The sequence below is a fragment of the Rattus rattus genome, chromosome 14 (assembly GCF_011064425.1).
Source record: "Rattus rattus isolate New Zealand chromosome 14, Rrattus_CSIRO_v1, whole genome shotgun sequence".
In the NCBI taxonomy this organism is placed as follows: domain Eukaryota; kingdom Metazoa; phylum Chordata; class Mammalia; order Rodentia; family Muridae; genus Rattus; species Rattus rattus.
The window spans coordinates 63833606-63845831 of NC_046167.1; the positions used below are offsets into that span (position 1 = coordinate 63833606).

Consider the following 12226-nt stretch of genomic DNA (forward strand, 5'->3'; position numbering starts at 1 on the left):
TTGTGAGTTGACATTTAGGTACCAATAATGAGCCCAGGTGTCAACTTTTGCCGCCACCGCCTCCTCCTCCTCCTCCTCCTCCTCTTCCTCCTCCTCTTCTTCCTCCTCTTATAATAATGATAATATTATTATTAGTATTAACTCGTGGAGTCTGTGGTGACTTGGCTGTTTGCTATAGTTGTATAGCATCTTGTGATTGTTCATTAAAATTTCACATTTCTTTTTTTGAGACTTCACAGGCCTCATCATCTATTAGTTAAGTCACCTGGCAGCCTATATGGTCTTCTGCCTTTCCTATGGATGTTTTTGGGTTGTGGGGATTAATCGAGTAGAACTCTAATGTTCACATACCAGGGTTTCTGCAGCTTGCATGTAACAGGAGCTAGAAACAGAAGAGGTGTACCACCATCAGACCCTGGGCTGAGAAAGACTTTTCTTAATGTGCAATAATTCCCAAGGCTTGCCTCTTTTCTCTTGGTAATTGGCTTTCAATATGGACTAGATTTGTTGTTGTTGTTGTTCTTTTTTGTTTGTTTGTTTGTTTGTTTGTTTAAGCTCAGTTTTTAAGTTATGGGTCCTAGGTAGCCCAGACTTGTCTTGTGGTGGCCCCCCTGTCTGTATTCCCAACTGCTAGAATAACAATTGTAAGCCACAGAATATAGCTTAGCTTACTTCTCAGGGTGGTTATTTGAATGAAATATAAGGTCTTAGCATTCTGAAGGAACAGGTTTGTTAATGCAGTTTGCCTCTTGGAAAACTGAGTCAGATAAACAGTGTCCTTCCTCTCATGAGACAAGACATATAAGTTGGAATTTGCTCTGGTAATTTATCTCTTCAGAAGCTAAATGCATATCAAGAGTTTTTTGGAGTTTGCCCAACTTAGTGATAATGGTGGGAGTTGATTATGGAAGAGGCAAACTAGACCCTCACGTACCCTGAGGTTGGTTGATTATTAGGTAGGAGCAAGCATGTATTTGGCTGACTGCATAGAAAGGCTTTGGTGTGAGGGCCTTTCTGATATTCCAGTCTCTCCCTAAGTTAGATTTTTGAGTACAGTCCTTGTGTTTTCTGATTTCCGAGTAACACAATGTCTTCATGGAGACATTTAGAGATTTACGGATAACGCCTGGCACCTGCTTGTGCAAGCGCTTCATCTGAGTGCTGGTGCTCTGCTTTCAGCTTATCAGTTTGAGCATTTTAGAGTGAGGATGTCTACTAATTATGTTCCTAGACATACATACACCAAGGAAAAATACTGTAGTGCTTCCTTCTTGGAGAGCACAAATAGCTGGAGTATATCGAAACAGTGGAAATTAGTGTCTCTGAACAACGAAGTCAGGATAACAGGGGTAGCTGAAAGTTATCTACTGTCCAGGATCAGAATTCATTTTATAAAGGAGAGAGGAAGAGCAGCTAGCTGTACTTGGTTTGACTTACCTCTAATACTAGAATGTCAAAGTCAAGGCAATGGTGGCATTATGAAATTGGATATCTTTTTATATTATTAAGTTGAAAAGGCTGTATTTCAACTCATCAGCTGACCCCCCCCATCCCCCCCAATATAAAAAACAAAAAGAAGGGATGCTGTTTGTTCCATGTCCTACTTACAGTGATCCCTCCAGTAGGGTACTGGGTCAATACCTTATCCAATCAGCTGCTGCAAACATAGTGTTGTCAATAAATAAATTGTTTTCAGCTTTTTGTGCCACAGAGCCACATAGTCATTAACTTGAACCAGAAGTCAAATGTAAACACCTGTTTTAGTTTCTTTCAAGAGGATACCAGCAGCAATGACTGGAGAAGAACCTCTTAGAGCTGGGGCATTGTAAAGGGAAGCTAGAATCTGTATATGATCCTCACACTTCATTTCTCTCCAACCATATATGTGTAACAGGTTTCCTCTTTCTCATCTCATTTCCCCAGAAGTGGTGTTTACCAAAATTTCTGGCTTTCTTCTTTACAGTTTCCTGCTGTGGGTGCTTTCATTCGAGCCAACTGAGTCTGCAATAATGGAGTGGTGGAGAGATTCTTGTATGGCCTCCTTCCTGTCTAAGGAAGGAACCCAGACTAGCCTGAGCCACCGCTTTATCATTTATACAATGCAGTGGCACCAGTTTGTATGTGGGTATCACAGGCTTCAGAGAAGATGTCACTTCCCTCTTCAGAAAATGCTCTGCTTTTAGTATGTTTTCCATGGTGACCTAAGAAATGGCCATGGTAACTGTCAGGTATCACACCTCAGGAAAAGCTAGCATCTGCCTTTACCATTTGCAAGGTTTAACTTAATTAGTGCCTGTATTTAAAAGCCCCAAAAGGTAAAATAACACAGTCAACTCATTAGGATGGGGTGTCCCATTGCCTTGAGTATGAACTTTGTTTCAGTGCCCTGCTCGGTTTTCAGCCACCATCTTTGCTTGTCTTGGAAAGACATAAAGAGAAGCATGTGGGTAGTGCAAAGCATGTGTTTTGCACATCATCGTCAGATGATGTTCAAAAGCTTCAAAGAAAATGACTTTGAAAATTAAAAAACAAAAAAGAGACCCGTGCCCCAGATGGGGAGGCCAGTTGGAGGCCTGCCTTTTTCACCCCTCTCAGCAGCTGCTAGGCTACAGAGCCTGTTTTGTGAAAGATCCTCCAGAAACAATGAGGGAAAACAGCTTCAGCTTGATTAGATTAGATCAATTTATGTGCCGTGGGGAGGGGCCTAGGCAGGGCTGGGGGAGGGGTGTGCTGTGCTGGCAGTGGCCCATGCCTGCCCATCCGGTCACTTCCCAAGTAATGAAGCTCCCATGGTGGCTGGAATTGCAGGAGGGGGGAGGGAGGAATTGGAGGAGGAGCATGTGAACAGAGATTTCTGCAGTCTGTCTGGAGGGCTGCCCAGGTTTCCCAGCCAAAAAAACAAATAAAAATAAATAAAAGCCAAGTGCTGAATGACACAGATTATGATATTAAAAAGGGATACCGTTGAAACATTGCCCTGTTCCCTGCTGTTGTTGGAGATGGGTGTGTGCAGCAGGGAGGGGCAGTTAGTGCACTGTATAACAGGCCATTCCTTGGACATAAAAGTCCGTACAATTAAATTGTGAGTGTCCCTTGCCAATAGGGTCCCCTCCCCCCTCGTGGCAGAAATTCTGTAATTTTGATTTGTCTGCATTGCAGGTTGTGGAAATAGCAGGATGGAAAGCTAGTTCCTTTCGCCTTTTCTCATTTTAATTCATCAAAATGGCAAAAACCAGGGAGGGGGAAAGTCAGCCAGATGCCCCCTCCTTTCAGTGTTCAATTCTCTTGCAGGCACATAAATAATCTTCTCTCCGACTGTCTCCCCTCCCCCTCAGCCCCCGCTGGTGTTCGGCTGTCCTATTGCCGCGCGGAGTCTGCACTGCCGCTTGCTTATTACGTACAGGGGAGGATTGTTGACAAGTGCTCCGGAGCCTGCCTCACTGCGTTCTCCCTCCCTCCCTCCCCTCCTCTGTCCTTCTTCCTCTGTCTCTGCAATGATCCGGCTCTGAGGATGGCTGCTCCACGGGTCTGTCAGGTGCAGTTTTTGGTGGCTTATCTTGAGGAACCTGGGATAGAAGGTCTGTTCCTATAAATAAAAGAAGAAACAAATAGCTTGTGATTCATTTCAGTCTGATTTGGCTTTTGTTGAAGAAATAGGCCTTTGTGGGTTTTCCTGCTAGGGATCCTGATTATATATCTATCCATTATGGTTGGCAAGGGGGAGACAGACAGACAGACAGACAGACACATACACACACACAGCATTTAAAGTGTTTGGATTTAATATTATTTTAGATTTTTAATATCTTCCCTAAGGGGAATGGTGGCTCCTACTAAGATACTATGGAAATTTACAAGAGAGAATTAATGTCGTTCTTAGCGCATTAAGCTCTGTTGACCATTTTGGCCAAATCTGCAGTTTAAATCAGGCTTGTATGAATTTAGACATTTCTCTCGGGATTATTCAGTCATTCAGAAATAGCTGATTTCTGTATTAATATTAATTTGCCAATGTATTTGTTTATTTGCCATCGTTTAAAAGTAGATGCCTCATGAAAGTTAAGTCACTTCATTCTTACACTGCCTCTAGTTGCTTTTATAATCGAATGTTTGGTTTCATTTCCCTTATTTCATCCTTTTCAGGTTATTCTTTCCTTAAAAGATGGAGGAAACTGAGGCATGTGTGTAGAAGCCATATCATCATGTGATTGTGGTTACTCCAGAATGCTTTAAACTCAGTCAGTGTTGCTCTGTTTTTATTTTTGGTCCATCATTCCTTGTTTTCATCAGTGTATAGAGTCAGGTGCGCCACTGGTCCAGTTGTGGTCAGATCCAGCCGCATTCCTACAGTCTGCCTCGCACAGCTTTGCATTGTGTTTCCGTGTTGGGAGGACTGTCCAGCCGGGAAGCTGTGGGCCTTGGTAACTGCTGTGCTGTTAGTGGATTCGCTTCTGTTTGCACTCAGTCTTGTCATTTTAAATGTGGGTGGGCAGTTGATTTGTTTATATGCAGTTGAGATAATTAGGTTCTTGGAGGAAATCACAACCCCCCAAACAAAAGAAAATATAACTTGGAACCTTTATTTTTTGTGTAGCCACGAGCTTTTGTTGAGGATATAGCTGATAAACACATCCATAAATAGGTGTGGGGGTCATGTCCAGTTTGGCAATTATAAGAAAAGATTAGTACACAGACTCGTTTAGTTTATGGAGTTCAGTTATGGCCTGTAAGTCAGATATTTGGGAACTGGTTTCATTCTGGTATGTACAGTTAAATAAATTTACTGAAATGAAGCTTTGAAGACGCATACATTTCAATTTCTTGTAGAAATCTTTCTCTGTGTGGAGCACCAAGGTTTGCCTTATCTGCTTATCTGTCTTGTGAACTGGAGTCTCACTGATGTGTTTTTTTCTTTAAAGCTCTTGTGCTTGCTGTCCTCATAGCTCTCAGTTCCATTGTTCTGCAGCTCATTTTCCACAGTAGCCTAATAATCCCAGTAGTGCCTGTCATGCGCTGTTTCCTTAGTAGAGAATGTAGCTTTTGACCTCAGATGGTCAGTACTGGGCCTTAAATGCTGGGAAACCATTTTCAGTCGTTCAAAATCCAAGCTGTTGGTTGCTTGTAAGTAGGTTGCATGGCAGGCATGCACTTGATGTGTTTGTCGGTCGGTGTGAAATGTAAACAGATACGGGGATGGTAGGTGGGTCTAGAAGTTAGAGCCTGAGACAGTGGAGTCAATTCCATATAAAAGTGAACTTGACATCGTAGTACACAGAAGGTGTTTGAGGGCAGTCTTGAACTCGACTTAATTCTAATTTAAGTCATTAGCATGAATGAGTGAAAGGGAGAATTAATTAATATAGGGCAAGGATAATTAATATAATTTGTGGTTGATCTTTGACCCAAAGAAATGAGGGTTTATGCCAAAATAAGTGCACTGATAGCCTCTGGGCTGTTTCAAATTTTTTTGTGAAGACCAGAGATTGAAAGAAAATGTGTATAAAAAGTTAATCTGTAAGACTTGTTTTGCTTGATGTTTGCTAGTAGAGAGCCTTCCTTCTCCTTGGGACTGTGGGTTAAGGTGCATGGAGAGGGGCATCTTTTGTCTTTGGGTGATGTGCTTCTCCTTCATCCAGGGCTCTCACGTCATTACCGACTGGGGCCCGTTTGTAAAGCCTGCTACCTTACATTGAAATTGCCACAGGGCTCTTTGGTGAGTAATGTAGTTCAAGATGAGGAAATGTTTTGCTGGCTCTGGGGCATGTGGTACTTTGCTTGTATAGAAATAGCTTTTCTAGTGTCCCCAAATTTTCCTGTCAGCAGGGTTATTGCTTCTTTTATCAAAATGTTGGTCTTGGAAAAGAGACTTTAAATTTCGGAAGAATAATGCCTATAAGGACTGACATTGGCAGTGGGTAAAGGTCTTGTAGACTTTTGGTATATAAATCAGCATATATGTCTGTGTTGTTGAGATATGACAGAAGAGCAAAACTCACTCTTACCGTTCCATAGTTTGATCTATTTTGAGGTTCCACAGAGGCCGGGCTTTTGATTACATTTTCTTGACTAAAATGGGAAATCTCTGATGCTGATTTGAGAGTAGACAAAGGGGAGTCTCAGTTGGCTGAGGGGGCTCTCTCATGAGAGAGGAGGATAATTATTTTCTGTAATCCAGGGTAGAAGCCATTTTCATTTGCGCCTCGTTGACCACAAGTGTCACTTACATCCTGCCTTATGACTATCATTTGTTCTCAGCCACATCAGAGTGGACTTGTTCTGGGCTTCCCAAGATATGCCCTGCTCACCCCTGTCCTCCTGTCGTGTTGTATGTTCACTGCTGACCTGCATATGTACAGTTGAGGGTTAATATCCACATTCTTGTGAGAAGCAGGCCCAGCATCAGAATGTCTGTACTGTTTGTAAAGCAGACAATCCAATGTTTCTTTCAAAGTCTGAGGGGGAACCAAGACTAGTAATGGCGGTAACCAAGCATTCTGATTACTTAAAACAGGTCCCCCTGCCTTAACCAAAAAGGCTGCTATTACAATTTTCCTCCCAACTAAAAGTGAACACATATGTGCAGGCATATACAGAATGATAAATTGCTATTGAAAACGGAAGCTCTTTGGGTGCTTGGCTTTTTAATATGTAATGTGATACCTTGTGTCACAGTGACAGGGTGGCAGACGGTATTGGCTCTGTAACAGAATCACCTTTTGTGCATACTTCTTACAGCAAAGCTAAAAACCGTTGGCTCTCCCTAATATGCTAATAAGTTTTGTGTGCTCCAGATGTTTGGGAAACACTGGAACAGCATCAAAGCCCGCCTTGTTTTCATTTCTTTTTAACCCTTCTTTTGGCATTGCCTTTATAGAATAGGGTTTCCCTCTGGTTTGTATTCTGCCATGTCTTCTTTGTGTCTAAAACATAAAACCATACGTACTCTATTTCTTTGTAGATGTTCAAAATCAATTATTTTGTGCTTACACATTATTATCATACAAATGATAATCTAGATTTATTATTTATTGCTTAAAGGTCCTTTAGTTGAAGGAGGCGTTGGATAAACAGTTTCAGTTTTCCAACACACCATGTAAGGGCAACAGGGAAACAGGACCACCATGTACACAGCATTTCCAACATGAATTTAATTTGCTTCTGACTGCTACTGTTCTAGCCTCTTGTGTGGTGCTGGAAGGATTTTCAATTGTTGCTGATTTAGGGGATGAGATGAATAGCCACTGAGCTTGCAGAGACCCTGGAAGCAGCATGCTGTTGTATTTAATTTCTTGGAGGGGTTTTCTGGATAATATGGTAGACTGTAGTGTCCAGGCTATATCCTGTTGTTGATGGTGGCAGGCACAGTTTCCAAGCTGTCTTTATGCCAATGATTCTGACTTTGCAGCTCATATTTATTGCTTTTGGAAAAGACAATAGACTGGTTTAATTTAAGTTTAACCTACTGAATATTAATGGAGGAGAACAAATGTACAGACGCTGGATCTTTGGGCCATTCCGTTTCCTCTCTGTTTAACCTCTGCTCTCCAACAAACATTTGTTTTAGCATGAGCGGAGGTGGGGAATGGGGGTAGGGAAGAGGTGAGGGCTGGAAATTTTAAAATATGGGGTCTTTGTATGCGAAGGGAATGCTGTTGCATTATTTCTCCTCAACTAAAAATAATAATTTACAATATTGATGGCAGGGCTGTGTTAAGCAAGAGAAAGAAAAGGCACAAAACACACATTAGCCCCTTCTCATGTTGCCATGATAGCTATTCTGCCCTCTGGCATCATATTCCATTCTGTTGATTCAGGTCCCTAGTTCAGGCAGGCTCTATTATTTAGCTAAAACATTAGAAATTAAATTTGATAGTTGGGGATGTGAAAAAGAGCAAGGGAATAAATTGGTGGGGAAGTTGCTTTAAGCATATTGATGAGGAAACTAAACTATAATTTGCTGAATAATTTTTATACAGTATGCAAGTATTGAAATTGAAAATATTGATCATGAACAGAATAAAATCAGCTCTGATTCAGACACTAGCTCTGTGTTGTTCTCATTTGTGCTTAATATTTATTTTGGGGAGGGGTCGTTTTAAAGCTATGTTATACCTTAGATGTATACTTTCTTCTCCTACTCTGGTTTGGGTTTTTGGTTTTGTTTGGTTTCTATGTATCCTTGCACCTGATTCTGGGAAGTCTCTTGAGAGAACTATTGAGAAAAGGCAGATAGAATTTGTTGGTTATGAAGGCCTCTTTGAACTGTCACCTATAATTACAGTTGGCTGCCAGGGTTCTGGTTCAAGTTTACTCCCACTTAGAGGTAGCTCAGGAACAATAGGTCTGACATTAGAGATGGATTCCAACTAGCATTACATCACCTGGGAACAGTAGTGTTGTAGAATAGGGCACATGTGAATCTGGGACAAGTTCAAATTAGGCTGTTAATCTTCCTGTGTGGGAAAACAGGAATAAAGCTGCCAGTCTACTAGCTTAAAGTTCTCACATAAGTATCATCCTCACTCAGCAGTGTCAATAGTCAAGGGCAGAAGACAGACCATTTCTTACTCATCCTCACCTAGTTGTGTACCATTGTTCCTTAGTTTCTTTCCATTATCCAATTAGGGCTTCATAGCAGTTTCCCAATAGATTTTTATTTATGTGTTGGTGATTTTATTCTTTTGTTCTGGTTGTCTGACTGCACTGATTACCATTTACTATATTTTTCCTATCACTTGTTCCTTGCTCGATCTGTAAAAATCTTTATTTACGTGAGTAGTGCTAAATAATATGGATGTATGTGTTGGATTTCCTTGTTTGCATATCCTCAAGTACCCTGTCAATATAGTAGATATTTGAAAAATTTCACCGTTTTTCTGATAAATTAATTCTGCTTATATACACATGCACTATTTAATAATCAAATACAGTTAGATACACTGCAGTTTAGGGGGGTATCATAATTTGTATTTCAGAGTTGTCCCCTTCTCTTGCTAAGAAATTGAACTTGACTTCACCACTGAACTCTACCCTGGCCCCAGTCACATTTCTAGTGGCTTTGGAAAACATTTGTATAATTCCAGTGATTGGCCTCCTACCTATTTTTGTATTGGTGTGCCAATGTAATAATAAAAAGGGCATTAATTTGGCTATATATACAATTTATTCTTTTAGATTTGCAGTCAAAGGACATTGAAATAAATAGGTGAAATTAGGGGACCCTCAACATCATCTAATTCATTCTGCTGACATTTAGTGATCACTGCTTCTAGCAGCCCTTGGGCCTTCCCATATTTGTGTCCGCAGGAGAACACCTATCGTACTGAGTATGGATCAGTACTACAGATTCACATAAGGTTTGAGACAGGATGGGTACAAGCTATTAATGACTCTATTTGGATTTACACTCAGGATGTTTCTCCGTTTAGCTGGTATTTGTTGATTTCGGTATAGTAGTAAATATTTACTGGTTAGTAGCTATTTAAAACAACCAGTTGGATTTTATGATAATTGTCATATCTTTCATATTTTCTACCCTCAAGGCACAAAAGATGTTTAAAATAAAATGTACTTTAGTCAGGTAACTTTAATCCTTAGTATTTTAGATGCTGAAATAGGATCACTCATTCAGGCCAGACTGGGCTGCATATTGAGATCCTGTCTCTGTTCCAAAACCCCAAACCATCTTCACTCTGTATCTCCTCCCCTACGCCAGCATATATATATAAAATAACATCTTGCATTTCCTTCTGTTTATTGTTTCTTTGTTAGGTTTTTTACTCTTATGGAATGAGACTTAATTTTTCTTTACTCCCTCAAAAGGATTGTATGTGCAAGTTTTCTGTCCTTGTCAGCTGTTGCACAGGGTTGAAGGAAAAGTGCCGCTCTGATGTAATGTTTTTAAGTGTTTGTCCCTTTTTTCACCTGTAGGGCTCCTTGGTAATGACCAGTCTAAGGCATTAGGACCAGCTTCAGAGCAGTCAGAGAATGAGAAGGATGATGCCTCCCAAGTGTCCTCTACTAGCAACGATGTTAGTTCTTCAGATTTTGAAGAAGGGCCGTCGAGGAAAAGGTTAGTACCCAAGACTGAAATATTAGTGAATTCATCATGAAACAGGGACTGTAAATTCTGGTTTCCACAGGAGTCAGATCTAAGGCTTTCTAAGTATTTCCCAGCAGTAATCATCAAAAACAGAGATAAAAGGCATTATGGCTGGGTAAAATTTGTTCGTGCCTGTGACACTTGCGCTTAGTCAAGTTCATTATTCTCTCTCTCTCTCTCTCTCTCTCTCTCTCTCTCTCTCTCTCTCTCTCTTAGATTTCATCCGTCTGTCTTAGATTTCGTCCGTCTGTCCGTCCGTTCTATGTCTACTCTCTCTCCATGTACACCTGTGGACCCAAAGAGGTCATCAGATCTTATTATAGATGGCTGTGAGCTGCTACATGGTTGAGCTCAGGACCCTCTGGGAGAGCAGCCAATCATCTGAACTATCTCACCAGCCATCACGTTCATTCTTCTTAATTAGCAGAAGTTCTGAAATATATATTAAATGAGTTTTTGTCATTTCCGAAGAGATTATTTTCCCCAAAATGTTATCATTAGAAGATATTTTTGTCGTGAAAGTAGGAATTACTGTCTATAATGTTAATATGTCCGATTTTACCCAACTATAGAATCAGTTGGATAGAACACTTTTCTTTCATAGGATTTTTCTACATAATTTAAGATAGTTCGGTAAGGTGGTGGGTCTTAAAATTGCAGCAGTGACAGAGTTCTAATTGGATCTTAAAAATTCCTTTGCCAGCATCCAACCTACTTTTTGTCTTATTGTCCACCCCTTTTAAAATTCTCAATTTGCATTTGATACTTTACTATATTATCTTTATGACTATAATTTTATAATGTGGATACCCAGAATTTAACTCAGGACCTCTGTAATCAGTTCTCTTAATCACTAAGCCATTTCTCTATCCCCTATGACTATAATTTTAAAAGGAAAAATTCCCTTGGTTTGAATTTCTTGGTTGATTCATCTTTACTATAATGGCCCTTTGAAAACAATTTATATGTCCATCTCTAATGAAGTAAACAGAAAAATTAAGGAGAAGGAAGTTAGCCATGATTTGTGCTTAATAAATAGGTCCTAAGCCTTCAAGTTGAGATGCATAGCTCAAATTCTTATATTGCCCTCTTCTCCTTGGTGTCTAATATCTTGTGGTCTATGTTTAGATTGATAACTTCTGTACTTATTTTCTCGCACTTCTCTCCAGTGTCTTGTGTTGCTGTTTGGTTTTTTAGTATAATGAACTTTTCTTTGATGATCCTTTTACTGTGTATTCCATAAAGAGCCATTTGTAAAGGGATCTATCACTAGAACCGAAGGCTCAGAAAACCCAGTCTGGTCAATAAGTGCACAGTAAATGCAGTGGACTGTGTGGTAGTTAGTGTCTGTGCTTTTGCATGTGTGCTGTCCAGGGCCCTGGCATCAGCTTTCACCTCCATTTCAAGAGTGCATTTTTTGAGTCTTTGGTTATATAAGCCAATATTCACAACTGTGTGACTAACCGTGCACTCTGCCCCCATGTGTGATTCCCTTGGATGACAGCGATGGTGTCTTTGTATATGTTATATTGTTGGTGGAGCGGAGTGCAAAAAGAAAGTAGTCTGTATTTATTTATAAGTCAATAGAAGTAGGAAATAAGTTTATTTTATTGTAAATCTTTTCCCATTGCATTGAATAGTTTTCCTACTAAATTTAAGAGTTTATTGCAGTGTGCTAGACGTGGCTCCGTAGGAAAGAGCTCTTGTTCCTCTTGCAGGGCCTGGGCTTGACTCCCAGCACCCATATAGTAGCTCATAACCACCGCAGCTCCACTTTCAAGGGATCTGATTTATGCTTGTGGCAGTTTACTCACTCACACGAAGGAGAAACATCGTGCACATTAAAGCAGAACATTTCCTTGTAGTAAAGAAAGCTGTCTGAGCTGACAGTTAAAGTAATCATTAGTAAATGATTAGTATATGTGTGTGCTTAGATAGTAGCTTTTCATCACTTAAAAAAGGTTTTATTTTTAACTGCATGTGTGCGTGTGTCTGGGTTGTGTACACGGGCTGTACAGGCTGGGTGTTCGGTTCCTCTGGGTGTGTACACGGGCTGTAGAGGCCATGTTACAGACCTGTAGTCTTGTTAGGGCATAGACAGTTCATGGGGTTTGATGTAAGTGG

At 40.4% G+C, this 12226-nt stretch overlaps 1 protein-coding gene across 4 annotated transcripts in view; it reads left to right on the forward strand.

Annotated features, from left to right (window-relative positions):
- Positions 1–12226, forward strand: part of Jarid2 (jumonji and AT-rich interaction domain containing 2) — a 178232-nt gene that overhangs the window by 99894 nt on the left and 66112 nt on the right. For 3 of the 4 annotated variants that reach the window (XM_032884370.1, XM_032884369.1, XM_032884371.1), the window contains exon 4: positions 9931–10072. In XM_032884370.1, the coding sequence (XP_032740261.1) occupies positions 9931–10072 (142 nt within the window). Of the gene's footprint in view, positions 1–3468; positions 3579–9930; positions 10073–12226 lie in introns of those variants that run through there. The other variant, XM_032884367.1, reaches the window with a different exon arrangement.